At 40.5% G+C, this 21,486-nt stretch overlaps 1 protein-coding gene across 1 annotated transcript in view; it reads right to left on the reverse strand.

Annotated features, from left to right (window-relative positions):
- The window catches only part of cdh6 (cadherin 6), a 103,094-nt gene that overhangs the window by 52,637 nt on the left and 28,971 nt on the right, over positions 1-21,486 (reverse strand). Inside the window, exon 2 of the mRNA XM_038275602.1 lies at positions 12,526-12,908. Coding sequence (XP_038131530.1) covers positions 12,526-12,762 — 237 coding nt within the window. The 5' untranslated portion in view covers positions 12,763-12,908. The remainder of the gene's footprint in view (positions 1-12,525; positions 12,909-21,486) is intronic.

Raw genomic sequence — 21,486 nt, forward strand, 5'->3', positions numbered from 1 at the left:
GGGCCGATTTAAAGCCTGATTGGATTGGTGTGCTTTAGGTTGGAGGCAAGTTTCATAAACATGAAGTCTAAATAAAGTTATTAAAGCAAAAATCATTGAATTATTTAATCAACAGCTCAGAGAAATTATTTAAATTAATAAACAGGTACTGTAACTTGGGAAAAAAAATTGATCCTCTCATTATTTGCAATTGTGAACTGAGCAGCTCATACATTCACCAAACAGCCAGAGTACACTGCGCATGTAAAAGCAGTTATGATCGTCACATTGATGCTGATTATTAACAAGCATATCTCACCTTTTGCCCACTGATTGCTGAAAATGTGCGTCATAGCAGCGACCACATAAAGAATAAACAAGTATGGAAAAATATGAGTGGATGAAGAAAAAAAGAAAAACAAAATGCTTAATTATAGAATTTTAAGGTCCAGAGATCAAACGGTGCATGTACACATTTTAAAAGCACCTTGGAACAAACACTTGCTGGTACAGAGTGTCAAGTTATCACCACTCTGACTGTAAACAGGGCACATATTGTGCTTTATATAGAGCTTTAATGTGTCTTTATTATCCCTTTATTATTATATTTGTCTTACAGGTGACAGCAAACTGCAACACCAAACACACTCACAACATACACCCAGCTACTAGGGGTGTACAAAATTGATTCTCACAAATATCCTGATATTTCACTGGTTAAAATACCAATATCACAATATTTACTGAGACAATATTGGTATTTATTCAAAATACAGCAAAATTGATCTTAAGTGAAAAATATATGCATTTATGGGGAAATATTTATTTTATTGTCTTAATTTTCTATTGCTCTTAAACCCTCGGCTGCTCGTTAGAAGTGCCCCACCCAAAAGCCTACTATTGAGCTGTTCTGCACCAGCTACAGCAGTGCAACCAGGTCTCCTGAGGTTTTCCAGAACTACACTATATTGCCAAAAGTATTTGCTCACCTGCCTTGACTCACATATGAGCTTAAGTGACATCCCGTTCCTAATCCATAGGGTTCAATATGACGTCGGTCCACCCTTTGCAGCTAGAACAGCTTCAACTCTTCTGGGAAGGCTGTCCACAAGGTTTAGGAGTGTGTTTATGGGAATTTTTGACCATTCTTCCAGAAGCGCATTTGTGAGGTCGCACACTGATGTTGGACGAGAAGGCCTGGCTCTCAGTCTCCGCTCTAATTCATCCCAAAGGTGTTCTATCGGGTTGAGGTCAGGACTCTGTGCAGGCCAGTCAAGTTCATCCACACCAGACTCTGTCATCCATGTCTTTATGGACCTTGCTTTGTGCACTGGTGCACAGTCATGTTGGAAGAGGAAGGGGCCAGCTCCAAACTGTTCCCACAAAGTTGGGAGCATGGAATTGTCCAAAATGTCTTGGTATGCTGAAGCATTCAGAGTTCCTTTCACTGGAACTAAGGGGCCAAGCCCAGCTCCTGAAAAACAACCTCACACCATAATCCCCCCTCCACCAAACTTTACACTTGGCACAATGCAGTCAGACAAGTACCGTTCTCCTGGCAACCGCCAAACCCAGACCCGTCCATCAGATTGCCAGATGGAGAAGCGCGATTCGTCACTCCAGAGAACGCGTCTCCACTGCTCTAGAGTCCAGTGGCGGCGTGCTTTACACCACCGCATCCGACGCTTTGCATTGCACTTGGTGATGTATGGCTTGGATGCAGCTGCTCGACCATGGAAACCCATTCCATGAAGCTCTCTGCGCACTGTTCTTGAGCTAATCTGAAGGCCACATGAAGTTTGGAGGTCTGTAGTGATTGACTCTGCAGAAAGTTGGCGACCTCTTCGCACTATGCGCTTCAGCATCCGCTGACCCCGCTCCGTCAGTTTACGTGGCCTACCACTTCGTGGCTGAGTTGCTGTCGTTCCCAAACACTTCCATTTTCTTATAATACAGCTGACAGTTGACTGTGGAATATTTAGGAGCGAGGAAATTTCACGACTGGATTTGTTGCACAGGTGGCATCCTATCACAGTTCCACGCTGGAATTCACTGAGCTCCTGAGAGCGACCCATTCTTTCACAAATGTTTGTAAAAACAGTCTGCATGCCTAGGTGCTTGAATTTATACACCTGTGGCCATGGAAGTGATTGGAACACCTGATTCCAATAATTTGGATGGGTGAGCAAATACTTTTGGCAATATAGTGTATATTATCTCAAAAATCGCAATCAGGCACGGTCAGGCTCCCTCCTGCATTAGAGACTTGTTGTGTCCTTATAACCACTCTCATAGGCTGAGGTCTCTGGACCAGAACCTGCTCATGGTCCCTCGTACTTGTTACAGAACCAGGGGAGATTGCTCCTTTCAGGCAGTCGCGCCGGCGCTCTGGAAAAATCTCCCGCTTTCCTTGCACTTACTTGACTCTGTTGATATTTTGAAGAACAAACTGAAAACCTGTTTGTTTAAGAAAGCATTTTAATTCCAGTAGATTAAGGGTCGTTTGTATTGTCACTTTGTGAAGCACTTTTGTGACCTCTATGTCTGTGGAAGGTGCTATATAAATAAACATTACTTACTTACTTATATATGTTATCTTTGTTAATGTATGGGGATATATCGTACCCTGACAGGGGTATCATGATACATATTGAATCACCAAATTCCTGACTAGTCACACCTCTACCAGTTACACAGTGCCACAATATAAAACGGCACTAAAGCAATCCACATCAAATGCCATTCTGAGGTTCATTCAGTTAAAAAATGGGTAAAATTGCTTTTAAAATGAGTAGCGTTCTCCTTATAATTGATTTTTTTCTCTGGAGTGTGAATTTTGTCATTTGAAGAGGGAAAAATATTTTAAACGTAACTTTATTGCAGAAAACTAAAAAATTTCTTTAGTTTTTAATTGTTGTTTCTTCTAACTTGGACCCAGTACTTGAGTTAAGGGGGGATGGCATCCCCCTTCTTAAAAAATCGTAAAAATCATCTCCCTTTTTAAATGACCATCCCCCCATACCATCCCCTGTGACATTTTATTAATGAATGTGTAAAATCGTCCACAATTAATTAAGATCAATGGCAATAATATTGCCATTTCAACAGTTAGTGGGCTGTAGGCTTATGTGTAACAAAGAGTAAGCAAAAATAGATAAGATCAGAGAAGTCGCCTATCATGATTATGATTAGTCCTCTGGCAGTCACAGTCATGCCAGTCCAGGACTGACTGCAGTTCTACTGTAAGGTGCCTTAGGCAAGGTCAATGACCGACGTACCTGACGTGTAACAACCATACCATGCATATTGCTATAGGTTAATAGACTATATTAATTAGGCTATGTATGCTTGCAAAAAAATAAAAAATAAATCCACCATCTGCCTTCTTTTTTTCTACAATTAGAATTCTGCTTGGAACCCAGCAGTGTTAAAAAAGATGAATATTTGCTTGTCCAAATATGTAAGAAAAACAGAGGCTTTAGTAGGGTGTGTGCAAATAGAAAAACTTTGTTGAACCTCACTGAAACGTCACGATTAATTAATCTCACCCTGACAAAGTAAACATGTATCAAAAACAGTAGAAGGCAGGTGACACTGTGGAGATGCTGATGTTTTATTTGTTTTTTTGCCCAAACTTGTCCTCTGCACAGTTTCTTAGACAGATGTTTCCCTGTTGAAAATGCCGTGGAAATCACCCCCTTCAGGTGCACAGTGGGGAACTTATCGGCTAATCAACAAACACTGCCAATGTCTAATCCAGGTCACCACCGTGGACCTGGGCTGTCATGGTACAGCCAGAGGCGTATCGCATTGCAAACTCCTTGCCTCTGTGCCAAGGTGAGCAGCTGATAATGAGGGAGCATTAACACTAAACAACAGCAGCGATAAAAATCCTCCTATCCCCCGTAAACAAGTCCTTTCCCTCAGGTTCCTACACTCGCTGAGTCATACAGGTTGGGGAAGCGCAACACGTCCGCGCTCATCAACCTCTTTTTGTCTTTCCTCTGAGTTCTAAACGATTACTCCAGGCTGATGTTTGCATGATGCACCGGTGTTTGTTTGTTTGCATGCAGAGCGCGCAGCTCTCTTGCTAGGGACTGTGTTGAGCAGTCTACCCACCAGGCCTAGAACCACTGGGGCCTATCAGAGGCTGTAAATACTTTATTAGATATGATAGTGCAGCACAAACACTCCTCAACCACAGGCCATTAACCGTTTTCAGTGGATATGTGCCCTTTGGTAAAGTAAGAAATAATGAAATAAACAAACACTCCCTTCCCCTGGTGACAGCACGGCTCCTCTGAGGCCTGCGTGCAGCTCGACTGCTAATGAGAGCTGGTGTACGGTTCCTCTCCTTCAGGAAAATTAAATAATAAACTCATTGGCCAATAAAGCAAGATTAGCAGTCAACCAACTCCCCAAAAAGACAGGGCTAGATCCGCCTCCTGTTTTTCCCTTTTAGTCTTGATCAACTTGCCTAAATTCCTTTCTCATCTCCCAGATGAGCTCTTTCAGGAAAAGACTGAGATGTCATCTGTTAGTATTTTCAACTCCAAATAGCTGCCGCAGAAAAGGAGGGGGGAAAAAAAGGGAGAGGCCGCAAACAGCAAGAGGCAGGATGCTGTAATTCAAGTGTGGTTTCATCATTCTGTCTCACAAAAAGTGTCAAAAAGTGTCGAGGGCTGATCTCTTGTTCATAATAATCCACCATTGTGTTGTTTTCACTTCACTTTTTGGGAACAAACTACATCATATTTGTTCTTCGTCACGTGGTCCGGTTGATGTGATGTCACTTGCCAAAATAAAAAACAGTCTTTTTAGTGTTTCTTCATATTTGTACTTTTAGACATTTTAAAGTTTTGCTACCTGAGGATGCACATGGCCGTTCATTGTACTCCCCTAAAAAGCCACAAACCCTCATCGCCTTTACCTTAGATGGCAATCAATGAACAGTCATTTCAATCAGAACAGATCAATCCTAGCTAAAACTAGATATTTCAACTGACAATGAGGAAAAGCCTCCAGCTTTATGCACTTGTGCTGGGAGCCATGATTAAGTATGCAGCTCGAAGGTTAGTGCTTAAGTGGTGTCTTCTGGAGATGGTCTCTCAGGCCGCGGCCTCTGGCTCTCTAAGTGTACACCACACTCAGATAATCTATTCTTCTTCTGCTATTAGTCCCTTTACGAGCTCAAAGGACGAGTGGCACATCAATCACCGGTCTCTAAAGACAAAGTGGTTTGATCAAGCTTTGTATTTACATTTGATCTCCACTCACTCAAATTCCTTTTTTTTGGTACTTTTTTTTTTTGTTCTTCCACAGCGATGGCTATAATCCCTTTTGTCCAAGAATGAAAGTCAACCTTCAGTCGGGGAGGACGTATGTTGCAGAATCTCATTTTGTTGGATGACTCTATCCTCCGTGGAGACGCGATTGGAATGTAAAGCACTGGGTCCATTCAACTCCCAGCACAAAACAGCCTTTCTTCCTCCCTCCATCTCCCTGACCTTGCCACAACGCTCCACAATCGCCTCAATTACAGTAGATTGGAAGAGGAGACCGATAGCTTGACTTCCGCTCCGCTGCATGTAAAGCAAGCATTATATCGCCCATCTTCTTGTACACAACCCATCCCCCGATGATATCTGGGTCGACAGAAAGTTTTCATGCGGCTGTACTGAACGATGCCTTTGGAGGAAGTTATATTTTTACTTCAGGGCTGCAGGATGACTTGATGTGAGTAGGAATGACATGATGCAAGTGGCCATGGATCTGACAGCAAGTAGAAAATGAATTGGACAACAAGCAGCAAACAAAGCCTAAGGATGGATTGATGGATGGCTGGATTGAAGTACAGATGATGTACGAGGCCTGAAAGACCACAACATGTCAAGTCAGCTACCAGAAGACAGGCCTATCCTCATATTCTGAGTGACAAAATGACACGTTCATTTAGCTCTGCTGTGAGGCTTACCTCCACTCATCATCAGGATGAATGTCATGTCGGATTTTTCCCTGATACATACAACACATGACCGCAATGATTTTTATAAGCAAGAACTGCATGTAAAAAGTTTTTTTCCTTTTTCTTCTGTTGTTGCTTCTCTCTAATCCAACTATAGATACTGGCACAAACATCAGGCTCAAAGCTTATCAGCGACTGCTAGAAAAATGAAGAACTTTCTGCAGTTATGAACAAGCTCCTGAAATAAATCAAGCTGATGTTTGATCAAGTTCAAGTTAATTTAAATTAGTTGGTTGTTTTCTGCTCAGTGGAACAGTGGGTAGCAACGTTGCCTTGCAGCAAGAAGATTGCGGGTTTGATTCCCGTCCTGGAGTCTTTCTGCATGGAGTTTGCATGTTCTCCTTGAGCCTGTATGGGTTCTCTTCGGGTACTCTGGCTTCCTCCCATAGTCCAAAAACATGACTGTTAGGTTAATTGACTTATCTAAATTCTCCTTAGTTGTGCGTGAATGGTTGTTTGTTTGTTTGTCTCTGTGTTGCCCTGCGATGGACTGGCAGCCTGTCCAGGGTGTACCCCGCCTCTCGCCCGTAGACAGCTGGAGATAGGCACCAGCACCCCTCGCGACCCCACTTGGGATTAACCGTGCCAGAAAATGGATGGATGGTTGTTTTCTTGGTTTAATAAATGATCCACAAATGTTCAGCAGGTTCCAATAGTCTAGCTATTGATTTAAGAATAAATAGAAAGATTCGAAAACACTCATCCTCCTTTACTATTACCAATCCTGCCGCTAATTGCATAACTTCTTAGCCTGAGGAGCCCTATGATTAAATTGCTATGGAAAATGGACCGAATTATAGAGTTAAAATAAAATGTAGTCTCACAAATATAAGAATGTTTGCTAATGTAAACAAGTATGGAAAGATAATTAGTAGTCTTAGGAAGAATTCTGGCTGCTTCCGGCCCCTATACTTGTTTCTATGCTAGGGATACAAGGAAAAAAAACCAAAACCAAACTGAGCAACAACCAGATTTAACTTCCCCTTGGGGTCATTAAAGTATTTTTAATTTAGAATTAAAATGTATCTCCTCTCCACATGGGTAAAAAAAAAATTGACATTTAAACATGTCAAGTTATCTAGATAACGCATAATTGAGCTATGCTTTTATTGCAGATCTTAATGCTTTCTGTGCCAAATCCAGAGTTACTTTAGAGAAAACTGAGTAAGCAAAACGTCTTTTTTTGTAAAGTGCTCCAAACAGGGAGAAGGATATTCTGCCAAAAAACAAGAACTAAACCCAATAAGATAGATGAGCAGAACATTTTACTGTTGTTTTACTGTCGGTTACTTCATGAGGCACCTTTTATAATTTGAATTACTTGAGTTTATAAAATTTGTCCATTTTGGGGTTTTTTTTTAGTTAGAGGGGCTATATTTCCAAATACATTACCTAGTATTCTATATTCTACTACAGCACAGCACTTTTTTATGTATCCATAAATGTAGAATTTCTGGCCATTGATCAGTTGTATTGCATTTCATTTTTGGCATTATGACAAACTTTTGGAATTAGGATGGAAACATGAGTTTTTTGGAAATAACAGCAAGTTTCATAGGGTCCCTTTTGCGATGTTGTCACCAACACGTTAGAGTCACCTTGAATGCTCTAAATATATATTCATGCACTTGTGACTAAATGGTTCAATCAGACCGTCGGGGTTTTCCTGCGAACAGACGTGGCTTCTTCATGTTAGGCAGCTGCACCTTTCAACCAGCTGGAAGCTGGCGATCTGGAGCAGCGGCGTCAGTCTTCCAGAAGTGTTCCAGAAGTTACCGGTTTATAATGTCCTCACAGGAAGCCTTGGCGGTTTCTGGGTCCTTTCATTTCTTTCACATCTGATGCCGTTCCACCAAGCAAACATCAACGCCGTTTGTTTCGAAATGATACAGCAGGTTACATCAAGTTTCAGGAATTTCACCAAACTCGACTGTGTTAAAAGTTGGTGAAGCACGTAAACCGAGAAAATAAAGTTTCCTGCCTTGAAGACTGGTCAGACCTTCAGACCTTAATCATAGCAGATCTGTAAACATAAAGCATTTAACCAAACAGAACTGGGGGGGTGTATAAATTAGAGTCTGTATTTTTACATTTTAAGCTGCACGAATATGGGAAAATTCTCAATAATTGCAAGATTACTAAATGCTTAAAAATATATGCTCTATTATAAATACACAAAGGTAAAAATAAAAAGTTATGTTAATAATAAGGCCAATTATTTGGACATTGGAGGCCATTAAGACTTTATGGAAATTTCTGACCAGGCCAGTTTCTGTTTCTGTGGCAGGCATTGTTTTTTTTTTTTAAGCACATAAAACACAGCAAATATTTTCCTTTTATGTGCAGCAAAGGCCGAGGAGGATACAGAGATACCCATTATTTCCCTACTGTGGAAATGGCAACACATAAAAAAGCTAATGGAACAGCAGGGTCAATTTTTTCTTTCTGCTTCCCGATCAGGACATAACAAAAGATAATGTTTCAGATTTTGCTTACATTTATGTCTCTTAGAAACAGAGGAGAGTCATGGAGTTTTAGCTATTTATGTCTACAGAGGATGGATCTGATTTTTCATCAGGTTTTATTAACGAGCCTAAGAAAGGCAACCAAAACAACACAGAGAGTATTTCTGGAAGTTTTCCCCCACAGATAAATCAATCTTCAATCATGTTTCTTTTAACTAATGGCGAGTGGAAAAAGCAATCACACAATACAAAGAAAAGAAAGAAAACAACACACAACTTAAAAAGGCAATAACTGGGCATTTAAGTTTAGCAAAAGTATAAACAGTGATCCAACTGGTAAAACTTACTGATTCCACACAAGTCAGGGATTTATTGCTCATAAAAAACCCCCACTAATAATAAAGTGATAAAATAGCATCACTTCCAATGATATGCTGTTTGACCACTTAAAGACTTTGTTCTGTTAATACACCCTTTAATCAGAAGCAACTTGTTGGCGGTGTTTACATTTGGCCCAAAAAGTTTCAGGTGAGTAATTCAGTTCAGTGCAGAGCTTTACTCGACTAAAGCCAGGGATACACTGTACGATTATTTCAATCGTTGAACGCAGCTACAGCTCACAATGTGTGATAAAACCGCAGGGTTTCATCGTACAGTTCAAAGTCACAGCTCACGATGTCTGCTCTCACATGCACCCCAACGCGCTGATAAGATCTACCTGCTCACACTGTATGACTAAAAACCACGTCGGATTCAGCTCCCGAAAGATGGCGCTACTCTGACTCGTCTATCTGGAAGCCAAATGAGTAGAAGAGGAATTTGAAGCTCACTAGAGTGAAACGCGCTGCCTTGGCAATTTGTGCAATTTTTGCGCTGAAAGCCCTAAAAAGAAAAGGCGGCAACGTATTTGGACAAAGACATGGCTGAGCAAACGTAGCTACTGCTGTCTGTCAATTTAACAGAAAGAACTCCATTTCACTCGCACCGCTGCCGTGCTTCTGTGTTTAAATCTAAGAGGAAGAAGAATCCTTGTGCATCCTTGCGTCCTTGCTTCTGCCCACTGAGCAATTTCCCCATGACCTCACGTGTAGCCTGGTCCCAGGCGCTCCTGATGGCTTTACCATATTAACAGGAGAAGAGGCGCAAGTGAATTTAGACACTGTCGTTGGATAACATGCGGTAATTTATAAATGTTTTAAATCAGGTTGGGTCCGGATTAGCCAGCAGGTGGGTCCAGATCCGAACTGTGGTCTGCTAATCCATGACCTCTGCACTGGACGTTCGGACACTCATTTAAAATGAGATAACCACTTTATAGTGATTAGTCCGGACATGCGGACAATGCCAAAGCCTGTTTTGGCCTGGTGCGTCTTTTTAAAGCTGTCCAACAGAACATGGCTTTGTGCACTTGGTTCCACATTTAAACATTCAACATGTGCTCACGTATAAAGCAACCCTTTATTTGTTTCCTTGACGAGCCTACTGAACCAACAGGACTGTACTTCTGATTCTTTGTGTAAATAAGCATTTTCTAAAAGGTAGTAAGTAAAACTACCCTGACGTGTCTGCATGAATAACCATTAACCAGAAGGTTTCTTTTTACTTTTTTATGATGTTGCCATGTCACCTTCTTAAGGAATATGTTAACAAGTGACTTTTCTAGTGGTAAAAGCTTATGGAGGCATTCATCAGGACCATCAAAGTGACATGAACCTTGCCAGCAAAAAACCTGAAAAGAAATAGATCAATAAATAGATGAGTGCCTCCTAGAGGTATGTACACCATTTAAATGCATTCCTGAAACAAAAGCCTGCATAGATGTAAATATTCAAACTGTTCCAAAGTTTGAAACAAAGACAAAACAAGATGCTTCTGCGGCGTCACTGACAGGAAGTATGGCCCCAACAAAAGAGCTGTCAGCTGAAATAATGGAAAGGATTATAAAACTCTAGAAAGCAATTCAACAGAGTGTGGCGAAAAGATGTTAGTTGTTCCCACTCAGCTGTGTCTAAAGTTTAGAGCCGGCACAAATGAAATGAAAAAGGATTGTAAAAAGATCAAGAAAGGAAGACGTCAAAAGTGTCGAGTCAAAAGCCAGAAGCAATGTCCTCCGGAAACGGGAAAATGCACAGCAATGAAAAATGAAAGACAAATCCGCCATCGGCCCCAACATTTTCTTTTCCACTGCCATCACTCTGAAGAAAGTTTGGCGATAATGAAGGTATTTTCCAACCACAAAGTACTGTGATTAACTCATCAATTTATTTCCTGCCATCTTTGTAGCCCTAATCAATACTTCCTCTTTCCTCCTGTGGTCTCCAAAACTCTTTGAACTTTAAATGCGTTTTTAACTTGTTCTCAGTAAATTACACAATAATAAAAAAAATACAATGATGTTAATTCTGCTGCAAGGCTGCTGAAAGAGGTAAATAGAGAACATTTTATAACTGAAAGCAGATATTTATACACACTGCAGAAAACAAACTGTTTTCTCTTACTGTCTGGAATCAAATGGAACTGAAATGAAAGTTTTTCTGTTTTTGGTGTGTTTGGATCATCAAACATTATTTTTTGGGGGGTAAATTTTCCTATATTCAGAGAGGAATTTTTAAACCTTCAAAAATAATTTCATAAATTCTCTGAATATTTCATAAATTTGGCTTTAAACTTTCTGGGTTCTGTCCTTCCTCAAGTTTGGCCCATTCCTCCTGACAGAACCGATCAAGCTGGGTCAGTTTCGCAGGACATTTCACTCCAACAACCTTTTGCAATTTTTTCTTTTTTCCTTGTTCTGTAAAAACTTTGGAAGCATGCTTTGGCTCAGGGTTCATTTAGAAGGCTGATTCATACCAAAGCTTTAACTTCCTAGCAGATGTCTTAATATGCAAAGTGCTGCGAAATCCCCAAACATGATGTTACCACTTCCGTACTTAATTTTAGGTAAGTAGGATTCCAAACATTCAGTCCAATCAGACCAGAGGACATGTCGCCAAAAATTAAAGTGAATTTCAAAACTCCAATCGGACTTCTTGCCTTTGGAAGAGAGAACCAGTGTTCTCCTTCCTGAAGCGTACGAATGCTGAACATTCCCACCATCTCTACACAGATAAACAGATAAACGAGGCACTTCAGGCATGTGGAAGTTGTAGCCGAGGATGAACCCAACTGATCCAGGTCCACAATTCTCAGACCATTCTGTTGTTTTATACAATGAATGTAAAGTAGATATGTGGGTTGGACTGCTTACCTAAAGCCTGGACATTTCTTTCTAAGGCTGCTACTATGATATCTTCTCTCTGCTTTGAATGAGAATATGTAACCCATAAATTAACTCTCATCCTTAGATGCCATCAGGTTTTTTGCTTACCTCAGGGGTCTTCAACGTTTTCCAGGCCAAGGACCCCCAACCTGATTCGAGATGGCAGGACCCCCTCATTATATATATTGTATGAAATAGTGTTCTATCAAACTGATTGTGATTCCTGGTTGATGGGACAGGTGTTGTGAATGAAACGGTGTCCAGCTTGAAAGAGCTCCTGTGTGTCGCTGAATGTTTGCATTGATGACTGAAAGACATCTTTTGCCTCCATTTATCTCTTTACTACAGTGTCTTTAATTCATGTTAATGTGGATTTAAAGACATTTCAATTAGTGGAAAAAATTGCAGAGGAAATATAATAAAAAAAAAAAAAAATCAACCAAAACTTTAAGACCCCCATGCAGTATCTCCGCAGACCCCCTGTTGAAGGCCTCCGGCTTACCTGTTTTGTTAAAGACCTAAAGATATGTTACTGAAAATTAAAGTTTATTTTTTCCCTCTTGCTGAATCTGTAGCAGGCTAATAGATAATTCCTCTTTTTTTCATGTATGTTTAACAAAGCCTGATCATTTGAGCTTAATAAAACAGATGCTGGCCTCACATTTAAGGTACCAGTTCATTTGTTATTGTTAAACAGAAATCAAACCTCAATCAGCCAGAGGAGCTCTGTTATCACTCAGGCAGCATTAATAAGTAGTCCTAACAGAAACATGGGATGAACAGAAGGAGAGGTTTACCTTTCCCACATACTGCATGTCCGTCCCAGTGTACTCCTCCAACAGAAAGAACTGGTTCCACATCCAGCCTCGTTTAGAGCGTCTGAGCGGGACTCCGTTGGCATCCTGTCCCGTCAGCCCCGTCGGCCCCCTCCGCCCCCCTGTAGTCCTTCGCAGGGCTCTGAGGCCGTAACCCGGAGAGCTGAGGTGGACCACGGCCCACAGCATCACGAGAGCACAGAGTCTCCTTTGATCCATGGCCACACAGCAACAAACCTCTGCCTTACGCCACCCCAGTGGTCCGTGTCTGCCGCTTCCTGGTCAGAGTATCAGCCCGGTTCTCATGCTGCGAGCCGCTGAGGCAGGAAAGGCCGCTCGGACTCACACTGGTCGGCAATCAGCACCTGGAACGGACACAGAGACAAACAGGCTGTCAATACCGGGCGGAGAAGCAGCGGTCTGTTCCTGCAGAGGAGTGAAGCCTAACTATGCTGGTTCAGATTGCTTTCAAACAGGCAGGACAGCTCAAACTGAACAAAGATTAGGTCTTAAGACCAAAAAGAAAAAGCTCTACTAAAAAGATTTTATCATGATTAAGAATTACAGAATAATCTGCAATCAAGTTTGAAATCCTAAAAACTGCTTTGCTTTTCATTCCTTTATAAATCACAAATTTTCTGTTTTTTAAATTGATGCTCTGGGTCTAAATGCAGCCAGAGTCAAACAGCGAATGCATCAATTTTTTATTCAGATTTTATTTTTCAAACCATTTCCTTTAAGGTTGGCCCTTGTTATTTAGAAGGAAATATTAAACATTTATAAAAAAAAAAGTACTCCAGGCTAAAGAGCTTCAAGCATATAAAAAAACACAAGAGAAACAAGACAGAAATGATCAAATTAAATCCACACAAGCTCTGATATAGATTCAGGGGCACACAGCAGCTGTCAGTGAACTGACTGACAGGCCGGCTGAGGGCTGCCTAACTGGATAAATATCAGATTAGACGTTTTCCACATCCCCTGTATTGAACTTACATCTTGTACAGCATGACGAGAGCAGAATTAAGCCCTGGAATCAACACCTTATGGAGTGCATGGCTTTAATACGGAGAACGGAGCTGCGTCTTTGTGCTTCTGACATGTTTTGTTAAGAGAACACAAAAAGGAGACCCTGAACTAATGCAGGTCTTTGTAAGATGAATTTAAAGATGCAGGAATGAATTGCAAGTGGAAGCTGGTGACCAGAGTTGGCTTTCAGCTTAAACGGCTGGTCGATCCAGTGATAGAATAGGACGTTTTTCCAGTTGTTTATCTTTTAATTGTTTAAAAACGTAACAAACAGACTAATTTTCATGATTGTTCCGGAGTCTATACCACAGGCGTCTTAGCCCAACTTAGAACCAGCTACATGTTGGTGGGTTAGGACATTTTAAAGGATTCCATAAAACTGTGAGATGGGGCAGAAATATTCTCTTGAGAGAAGGGAATATGTATATTGATTAAAAAAAATAGATTACAGATAAATATAAAAGATATTTTGGACTTTCTACTTCTAAATGTTTTTGTTATTTAATTAATTAACTTAAGAAAGCGAAAGCGAAAGATATAAGTAAGATATAAGTTTTATTTATTTAATTATTATTTTAAATTTTTGGGGGGAAATATTTACGTAGCATCCAAATCTACACTCCATACCAGTAGATGGCAGTAATGCTCATCAATAAGTTGCTTGCCAACCGTTAGAAGAAGAAGGGTGAGGCTGCCTTCCCTAGGGGGCAACAGAGCTGTGGAAAAAGTAACTAAAGACATTTAGCTCAAGCTAGTTGAGCCATTTTGCTTCGAGTGCCACCAAGTAAAAGTTCCTTAGAGCCGCAAAGTATAACTTAAAAAAAAAAAAAGTTTTTTGTTTTTATTTTGCGGGTAAAGGAAATGTATAGAATTTTAGCTTTTAAAATAATATTAAAACACATCATCCAGGCTAATTAAAAGGAAAAATGGCTCTTAAAACATATTTCTGGTTCTTTTAATATAATTCTTTTCCATCTTATAAAAACACTGAAGCTTTTAATAGTGGTATTTATTATAGTAAATTATTTAGCTCTTTATATACATTTTAAGAGTCACTGGAGAGGATCCAAAGAGCCACATGTGACGCTGGAGCCGCAGGTTGCAGACCCCTGAGCGAGTCTATAGCTGTCTGTGGAGATCAAGTTCCTCTGTAGTAGAAGCTGGTCTGATCTGCTTAGGGTCCTGTGCATCCCAGTGACGTTACGATATGTGATTGGACGAATTTTTCCCAATGACTTAAAACATTGTGGTTGCCAAGACAACAGTAATGACATAATACAGCTTGCTTGTACAGTGTCAGGAGTATTTGTGTGTCTAATGACCGATGAAGTTTTACCTGATTGATAAAAAAAAAAACTGAAAAAATATGTGAGGGGTGAGCTGGGTAGTGCTGTAGAATAACTGTTGTTTTCTTTATCTAAAGTCTCCATAAAAGTAATTATGAATTACTTTTATGGAGACTTTGGATTATAATTTAGGATTTTCCATTTTCATTCCTTGCCCTCAGATCTTAATAATAAGAATAAGCAGAGGTTGTGAGACCTCTTGGGTCACCTTTTTAAATGTGAGACCTCAGTCTGTATCAGAAAACAGTGCTTTCCTTCAAGACATTGTTTTGCTTCTTTCAGCTACTTTAAGTAGCTCAGATCTCATTTTAATCACACAAAAAATGAGTCAGAGATAATATGACAATGATCTCTTACATGTCACAAATTACATTTTGGAAGTGATCCGAACATGATCCAGATCTAACATTTTGTCCTGTTCCATTTTACAGAAAGGACTCCCTCATAAATTACCTGTAAATACATTATTAATTAACACTTTATAACTCATGCATAACTGTTTATTATTCAAAATATCTAAAAAGTCTTTACTAGCCATCCATAGTGGGATCCTTAATGTAAAGCTTGACCAGATTGTGAGGCAGGAAAAATAGCTCTTTAGCAGAGATCTATGCTTTCTGAGTGCTTTTGGTTTTTTATCTTTAATGTGTTTTCAATATTTTAAGGGAAAACAGAAACAATCCTTTGTAAAACACTAGGATAAGACTTTCAGATTTAAAAGTAAAATTACTCCGGACTTCGAAAGCCCAAGATTATCACCTCGATATCACAAGTAGCTCTAATTCTACAATAATATTCTGATATTAAAGTCATAACTGTGAGATTAAAGTCTGATTTATGAGAGTAAAGTCAGAAATGTTGTTTTTTCCTTTTTTTTTTCAGTCTTTAATCCTGTTCCATAGACTTTAGCCAGTGAGTTGGGCCCACTCCTGAATAAAATATGGCCTTCTAGCCTCACTTGGAGCTCATCACCATTATAAAAAACAAAAAACAAACAAAAAAAACAACTCAGCAGTTTAAAAGAAGGAGTTTCTTCTTGTAATATCCCATTAAAGGTGGAGGCATATTTTTTTAAATCAAGACAAAACGATAAGTTTCAAAGTATACGTTTCAAAATGGATCACTTTCTTTAAAAAGATGTCTGTTCTTCTTGTCTCCTGGTTGAAAGGAAACAATATTAATTTTGGGCTTAACTGTATCAACATAAAAAACAAACTTCATTTGGTCAGACAGCTCCTTCTGACTTATCTGCACACAAAGCGGAAGCTCTAAAACTGTTAACTATAAGGCGTTTATTAGCTTTCCATTGGTTATACCCATAATTTCTTTATATTGAAGGCTGTGAGAAAGTTATAGCCGTGGTTTATTCTTGTGAGGATGCAGTAAAATCAGATTTGTATCGTAAAAGTTATGGTTATTGGGTATGAAGATAGATTTATGGTAATTATGACACATTGAAGCCAAAAGCAGCAAAACCATGCGGCCAATCGACTCAGCCTCACTGTATGATGGAGTCTACTGCTGCTGCTTGAAATGCAAACAGCTAATGGGAATAATCAACATTCAGAAGCTGGTGTTTGAAATACAAAACGACCTGCTTTCAATAATTCAATCTCTTATACAGAGGGAATATATATATAGGGTGTAAGTTAAGTAAAAAACAGAAAAGAGGCCTTTGTGCTGCTGCTGTTCCTCCTTAGTATCAATAACAAACTGGCTGATGTCTCTTTGTTGTCTCTGGTGCCTCATGAATGCTTATTGCACCAGTTTAATTAAAATACCAACTTGTGCAAAACCTGTTTGTCTTGTTAACTAGTTTGCAGAGTTTTTAAGTGGAGGGAAATAAAAGAAGGCTGGAACTGGAACCGTCATTAGTGCATCCCTGATTCCAATAAAACCCCCTTTCACAGATAAGGTACAGAGAACCTGCACCGCTGGACGTCTTTGTGGCGGGTTAACTGTAAGATAAAGGGAGAAATGACTGTTTGAGGCCAGTTGTTGGCGAGTGTAAGAAGGACATGGCACAAGATGGATAACAGAGGATGGAGCGCGGAGAGGAAGGGGGGGGGAGAAGAGAAAGGCGACTGTGTGTTATGCTTTTGTTCTCATTATTCCTCGACGGCTGGGCGATATCCAGGCCGCCAGCGTTCCTCAGCTGTGGTTTGGGAGGAGGGTTATCAGCGGGTCCGTCGGGGAGTGTTTTCAGCGTTCTCCCGTATCGCACCGGCTCAGTCTGGTCGGCTTCCCTCGCACGGCGTGTTGGGCAATGTAGAAAGGATGTCTCTGGACATGAATTAAGTACCCTGACCTGCATACAGGAGCGGAGCCAGAAATGCTAAAAAGAAGGTGGGAGGGAGGGGAGGGGAGGGGAGGTCCTGGCTGAGGGGAGAAGAGGCAGTGTTGCTTGTCACAACTCTGCAGTTTCATCTAGAGTTTAAAGAAATCTGAAAGCGTGGAGAAGAAAAGCAAACATGCAATCTCACACAGGACTACCGCTGAGACTTAAACTCGCAGGCGCCTCCCTACATCGACTGGGATAGCTTTGTACCAACTTCTGCACGGGCGTTTTGATGTCGGGCGGGAGTCTTTGTAGGCCCGTTAAACAAAACAAGCTGCATATTTCACCGCGGTGCCAGTCTGTCAGCCTGTTTACAGTGGTTCAAAACATAATGGAGAGTTTGATACGCTTGTGCGTTTTCAGCTGTTATTACGGCTCTTTGTCTGCTCCTCCAGCAGTGATGTTGAAAGACGTTTGGACTCTTTGTTTACTTTACACCCACAAGCCCCAATGCAGAGTTTACTAGGGGCACAAAGTCCAAAGGCACCTCAAAGATGTTCGTTTATGGTTCGTATTTGTTGGTTTCTTTGCTTTCTGTTGCTGCTTGCTCTAACACGCCCACTTAAAGGAGAGCGCTCTTTAGAAAAATACATTCTTCCCAAAAAAGCAGCTAGAAAAAATGCTCCACATGAGAGAAATGAAAGAAACACATCAAAAATACTTGATAAAAATAAGAGTAGTTTTAGCTTTCTTGTACTGGTGCCACTTCGTGGTCTGAGTGTTGCTGTTATAGCATTAAAAGTAAATGATTGGATGGCAGCAATGCATTATGGGGTGACATTTGACAAGCCTCAAACTTCCTTTAGGGCTTTTCCAATGATAAACCAGGCCTGCTGCAAGAGTCTGTTTCTAACTGGTGTAATAAAAACTGCTATGGTCCAGAGAATCAGAGAGATGTCCCATCTTTACATCACTATATAACTTTAAACCGTCTCTTGTTTTGTAAGGCTTTGTGTCTGTATTTCTCTTTGCAACTATAACCAATGATGTGATAGTTACAGTAATATACAGTAGTAGCCATTCAAAAAGTCCCTCCTTTCCTTGATGGGCCTTGGCTGGTCCTTAACGTTAGAGATTGAACAGATTCTGCAGAGTGGGAGAATAGAGATAGAATGATGAAGTAGGGGTCCCTATGTCCTCCAGCAGTCTAAGCCTATAGCAGCAACATCAATCTTTGTACAAAAATATCCTTTTTGTCATGATTTGTGTACATTAAGATCTAAAGAGAAGTGTCATCTCCTGGTCAGACCCTGTAATTCAGTGAAAGGATGCAATCAGAGTAAAAAAATCTGTAAGAGGGGGTCACTCCAGTGGCTGGACGTTGGAGGGGATTTTTCTGGGAGTTGCAGGGAAGTGGACTGCCATCCGGCTGGGGTTTGATTGGGAAGGGCCATTTTTAATGGTTTGCTACTGTAAGCTCACCACCCTGGGTAAGATAGTCTTAAAGGCAGCACACTATTTTCCAAAAACCAATCGAGTTGGGCTGGTTATTGATGCTATAATATAAATATATCAATAGAAAGTAATGTTTTATGTTTTATATGCGGTTTAGACTGCCTTTGATGATCTTAGTCCCATGTGAAATCTAAAAAACAAAAAAATTATTCATAGGGCTGTTAATCAGATAAATCATTTATTGAAGTAATCATCATCTAATTCAGTAATCGATTAATCGTTAACTGGAGCATAGAGACTCTAAAACGTGCCTTCAGCTGATAGAGAAGCTTATACCAAAAGTAATTATATTTAAAGGAGTAATTATACAAAAATTGTGAAAATATACATTAATATTTTGCGTTTAAGGTAAAAAAAAACTTTTTCCTCTGTCAGTATGCTCTACCCAGAAATCCTTAAATGGAAAAAAAAAATTGTTTAATCTGGTTTAATTCTGTAAACAAAAAAAAATCTACTTTAAGGAACTTTAAGATTAACCTAATCATGAAAAGAACATTATCTGTAGTGTTTAAAACTGCACTAAATCCTGAACCAAACAGACATCCATCACTTTAGACCTTGGTCCTGATCAGTTTTTACAAAATGAGCTCATTCAGGGAGCCATTATTCAAGAACTGCCATTGTCTGATAGTTTAATCTCATTGAATCTGCATACAGTGGCTGCTTTTATCAGCTAAACCAGATAACTTTACTCCAACCACAATGGGATTAGTTAGAGGTGGCGCATACGCATACGATCGGACACAGGAGAGTGGTGGAAGTCAGATTATCTGAATTAGCAGTCGTAAACACATTAAGATCGCTCTACTAAAGTCTCAATTCTAATGTGGTGACCCAAGCAGACCCATTTACAAACAAAACCTGAAATGCAGCTAAAAATATATAAAAAAACACGTTTGATAATAATATAAAGGTTATCTTCATATATAATTCACAGATTTCTTGAATAACCAAATTTATCTCTTTAAATAAAAGATACACAGCGTGCTAATATCCGGGCATCAAACATTTGAAGAAGGAGACATCCCAAAATGTGAAAACAAAACTCCAAAAAACCAAAGACCTTGTTAAATTTTACCGAAGCTGGTAGGACCTAGTAAAACGAGTCCTTAGATCAGGGGTGGGCAATTTCAGTTCCTGGGGGCCGGTATCCTGCAACTTTTAGATCCATCCGTGGTCCAACACACCTGAATCAAATGGCTGCGTTACCTCCTCAGTATGCAGTCGGTTCCTGCAGAGTCCTCCCAATTATCTGAGTACTTGATTCAGGTGTGTTGAACCAAAGGTACATCTAAAAGATGCAGGATACCGGCCCCCAGGAACTGGAATTGCCCACCCCTGCCTTAGATGGAAAGGCCAATCAGAGAGGAAGAGGTCGTTTCTTGAAAAGCTAATAAAGCCAGAGTTTGTAAATGCACAAAGAGAAAAAAATTAAAGTTTCTATAAACATGTTCTAATGACTTAAAATATATTTTGTCCAATAATTCATTGCTGCTCTTCACAAATTAGATTCTGTTGTGATGAAAGAACATTATATGGAAAAATTAAAGCAACAAATCAAGATATCAGACAGGGAGTTGATGTTTGGGAACAAATGGATTTTCCTAATTGGCAATCAACCCAAGCATACCTCTAAATTAGTTTTAAAGCATCTTAATGACAACAGAGAGAGTGTCCTGCAGTGGACATCACATCCAATAGAAAATCTGTGGGCGAGAGCTGAGAAAGTATTTTTCTAAATGCTCACAGGATTGTTATTGGTTGCTGATCTCTGCAGTTTGTTAAACTTTCCCCAAGTAAATCAGGCTCCAGGATAGTTTTTTGGAAAAGGGCCGTTGCCTCAAAAGCTGTAAACAGAAGGAACCAAAGCACCACAGAATCTGACCTTCAGGCGTCCTTTTAGGACTCCCAGGGTTCGTCCTGTCCCTCCTGGTGAGAAGGGGAGAGAACTTCAGCATTCATACGCTGACCCTCAAAAGTCAGACATCAAATGTAGTTACCGTGACAACACTAAAGGGGTGAGGAGACGATTTGAAGGAGAGCTAAAAACGTTCTGTCAGAGCAGCGTCAGCAGTCCGGCCCATCCATTACTTTACCTGTCTCCTAGAGGCAGTTAAGGTTTGCCCTGCTTTCTCCTTATGAGGCAAATTGAAGCTGGGGGTTAGGTCCCCTCTTTCTCTTTTCCCTCATGCATTGCAGTTTATAGCTCTCCTCCCTCTGTATATCTCCCTCCACCCCTCCTCTCCGCAGCTCGTGCCTACTTTGCTTGCATAGGCCTGAGCTGATATGCATTATCGCAGGGCTCTTTGCTGAAAGCCAGTCACTTTGCATGTGTCCTCTGCCTGTATCAGCACAGCGAGGGGGGAGGAGGGACTCGCGGGTCAACAGCGTGTGTGCTGATGGAGGCAGGTGAAAGTGAGATGGACTGTCAGGCTTCTTAATAATGCCCACAGAGGAAAAAAAAGTCTCAGAGCAGAACTTTCTACCTTCTCTCCACTGCACCCTGCTCACGTGGAATGCTTCCTGTCCAAATTTGCTTGATAATTTTTACCCACTCTCCTCTTCACTCTATTGTTGGGTTTTTTGTTTCTATCCCCTCGCTCCCAGCACTCTCGACTTTATGAATTTACTTAATTGACGCTCCTGATGAGGGTGTGGGACTCTGAGCCATTGATTTGCTGTAGGGCCTCAGAGCGGCTGGAAATACCAGCCGGTCTCGGGGGGATAGTCGGGGAGGAAGCTTTCTACCTCCAGTCCATCTGCGCTGGCAGGCCG

The sequence above is a fragment of the Cyprinodon tularosa genome, unplaced genomic scaffold (genome assembly GCF_016077235.1).
Source record: "Cyprinodon tularosa strain WSP-4 unplaced genomic scaffold, ASM1607723v1 ctg97, whole genome shotgun sequence".
Lineage (NCBI taxonomy): Eukaryota > Metazoa > Chordata > Actinopteri > Cyprinodontiformes > Cyprinodontidae > Cyprinodon > Cyprinodon tularosa.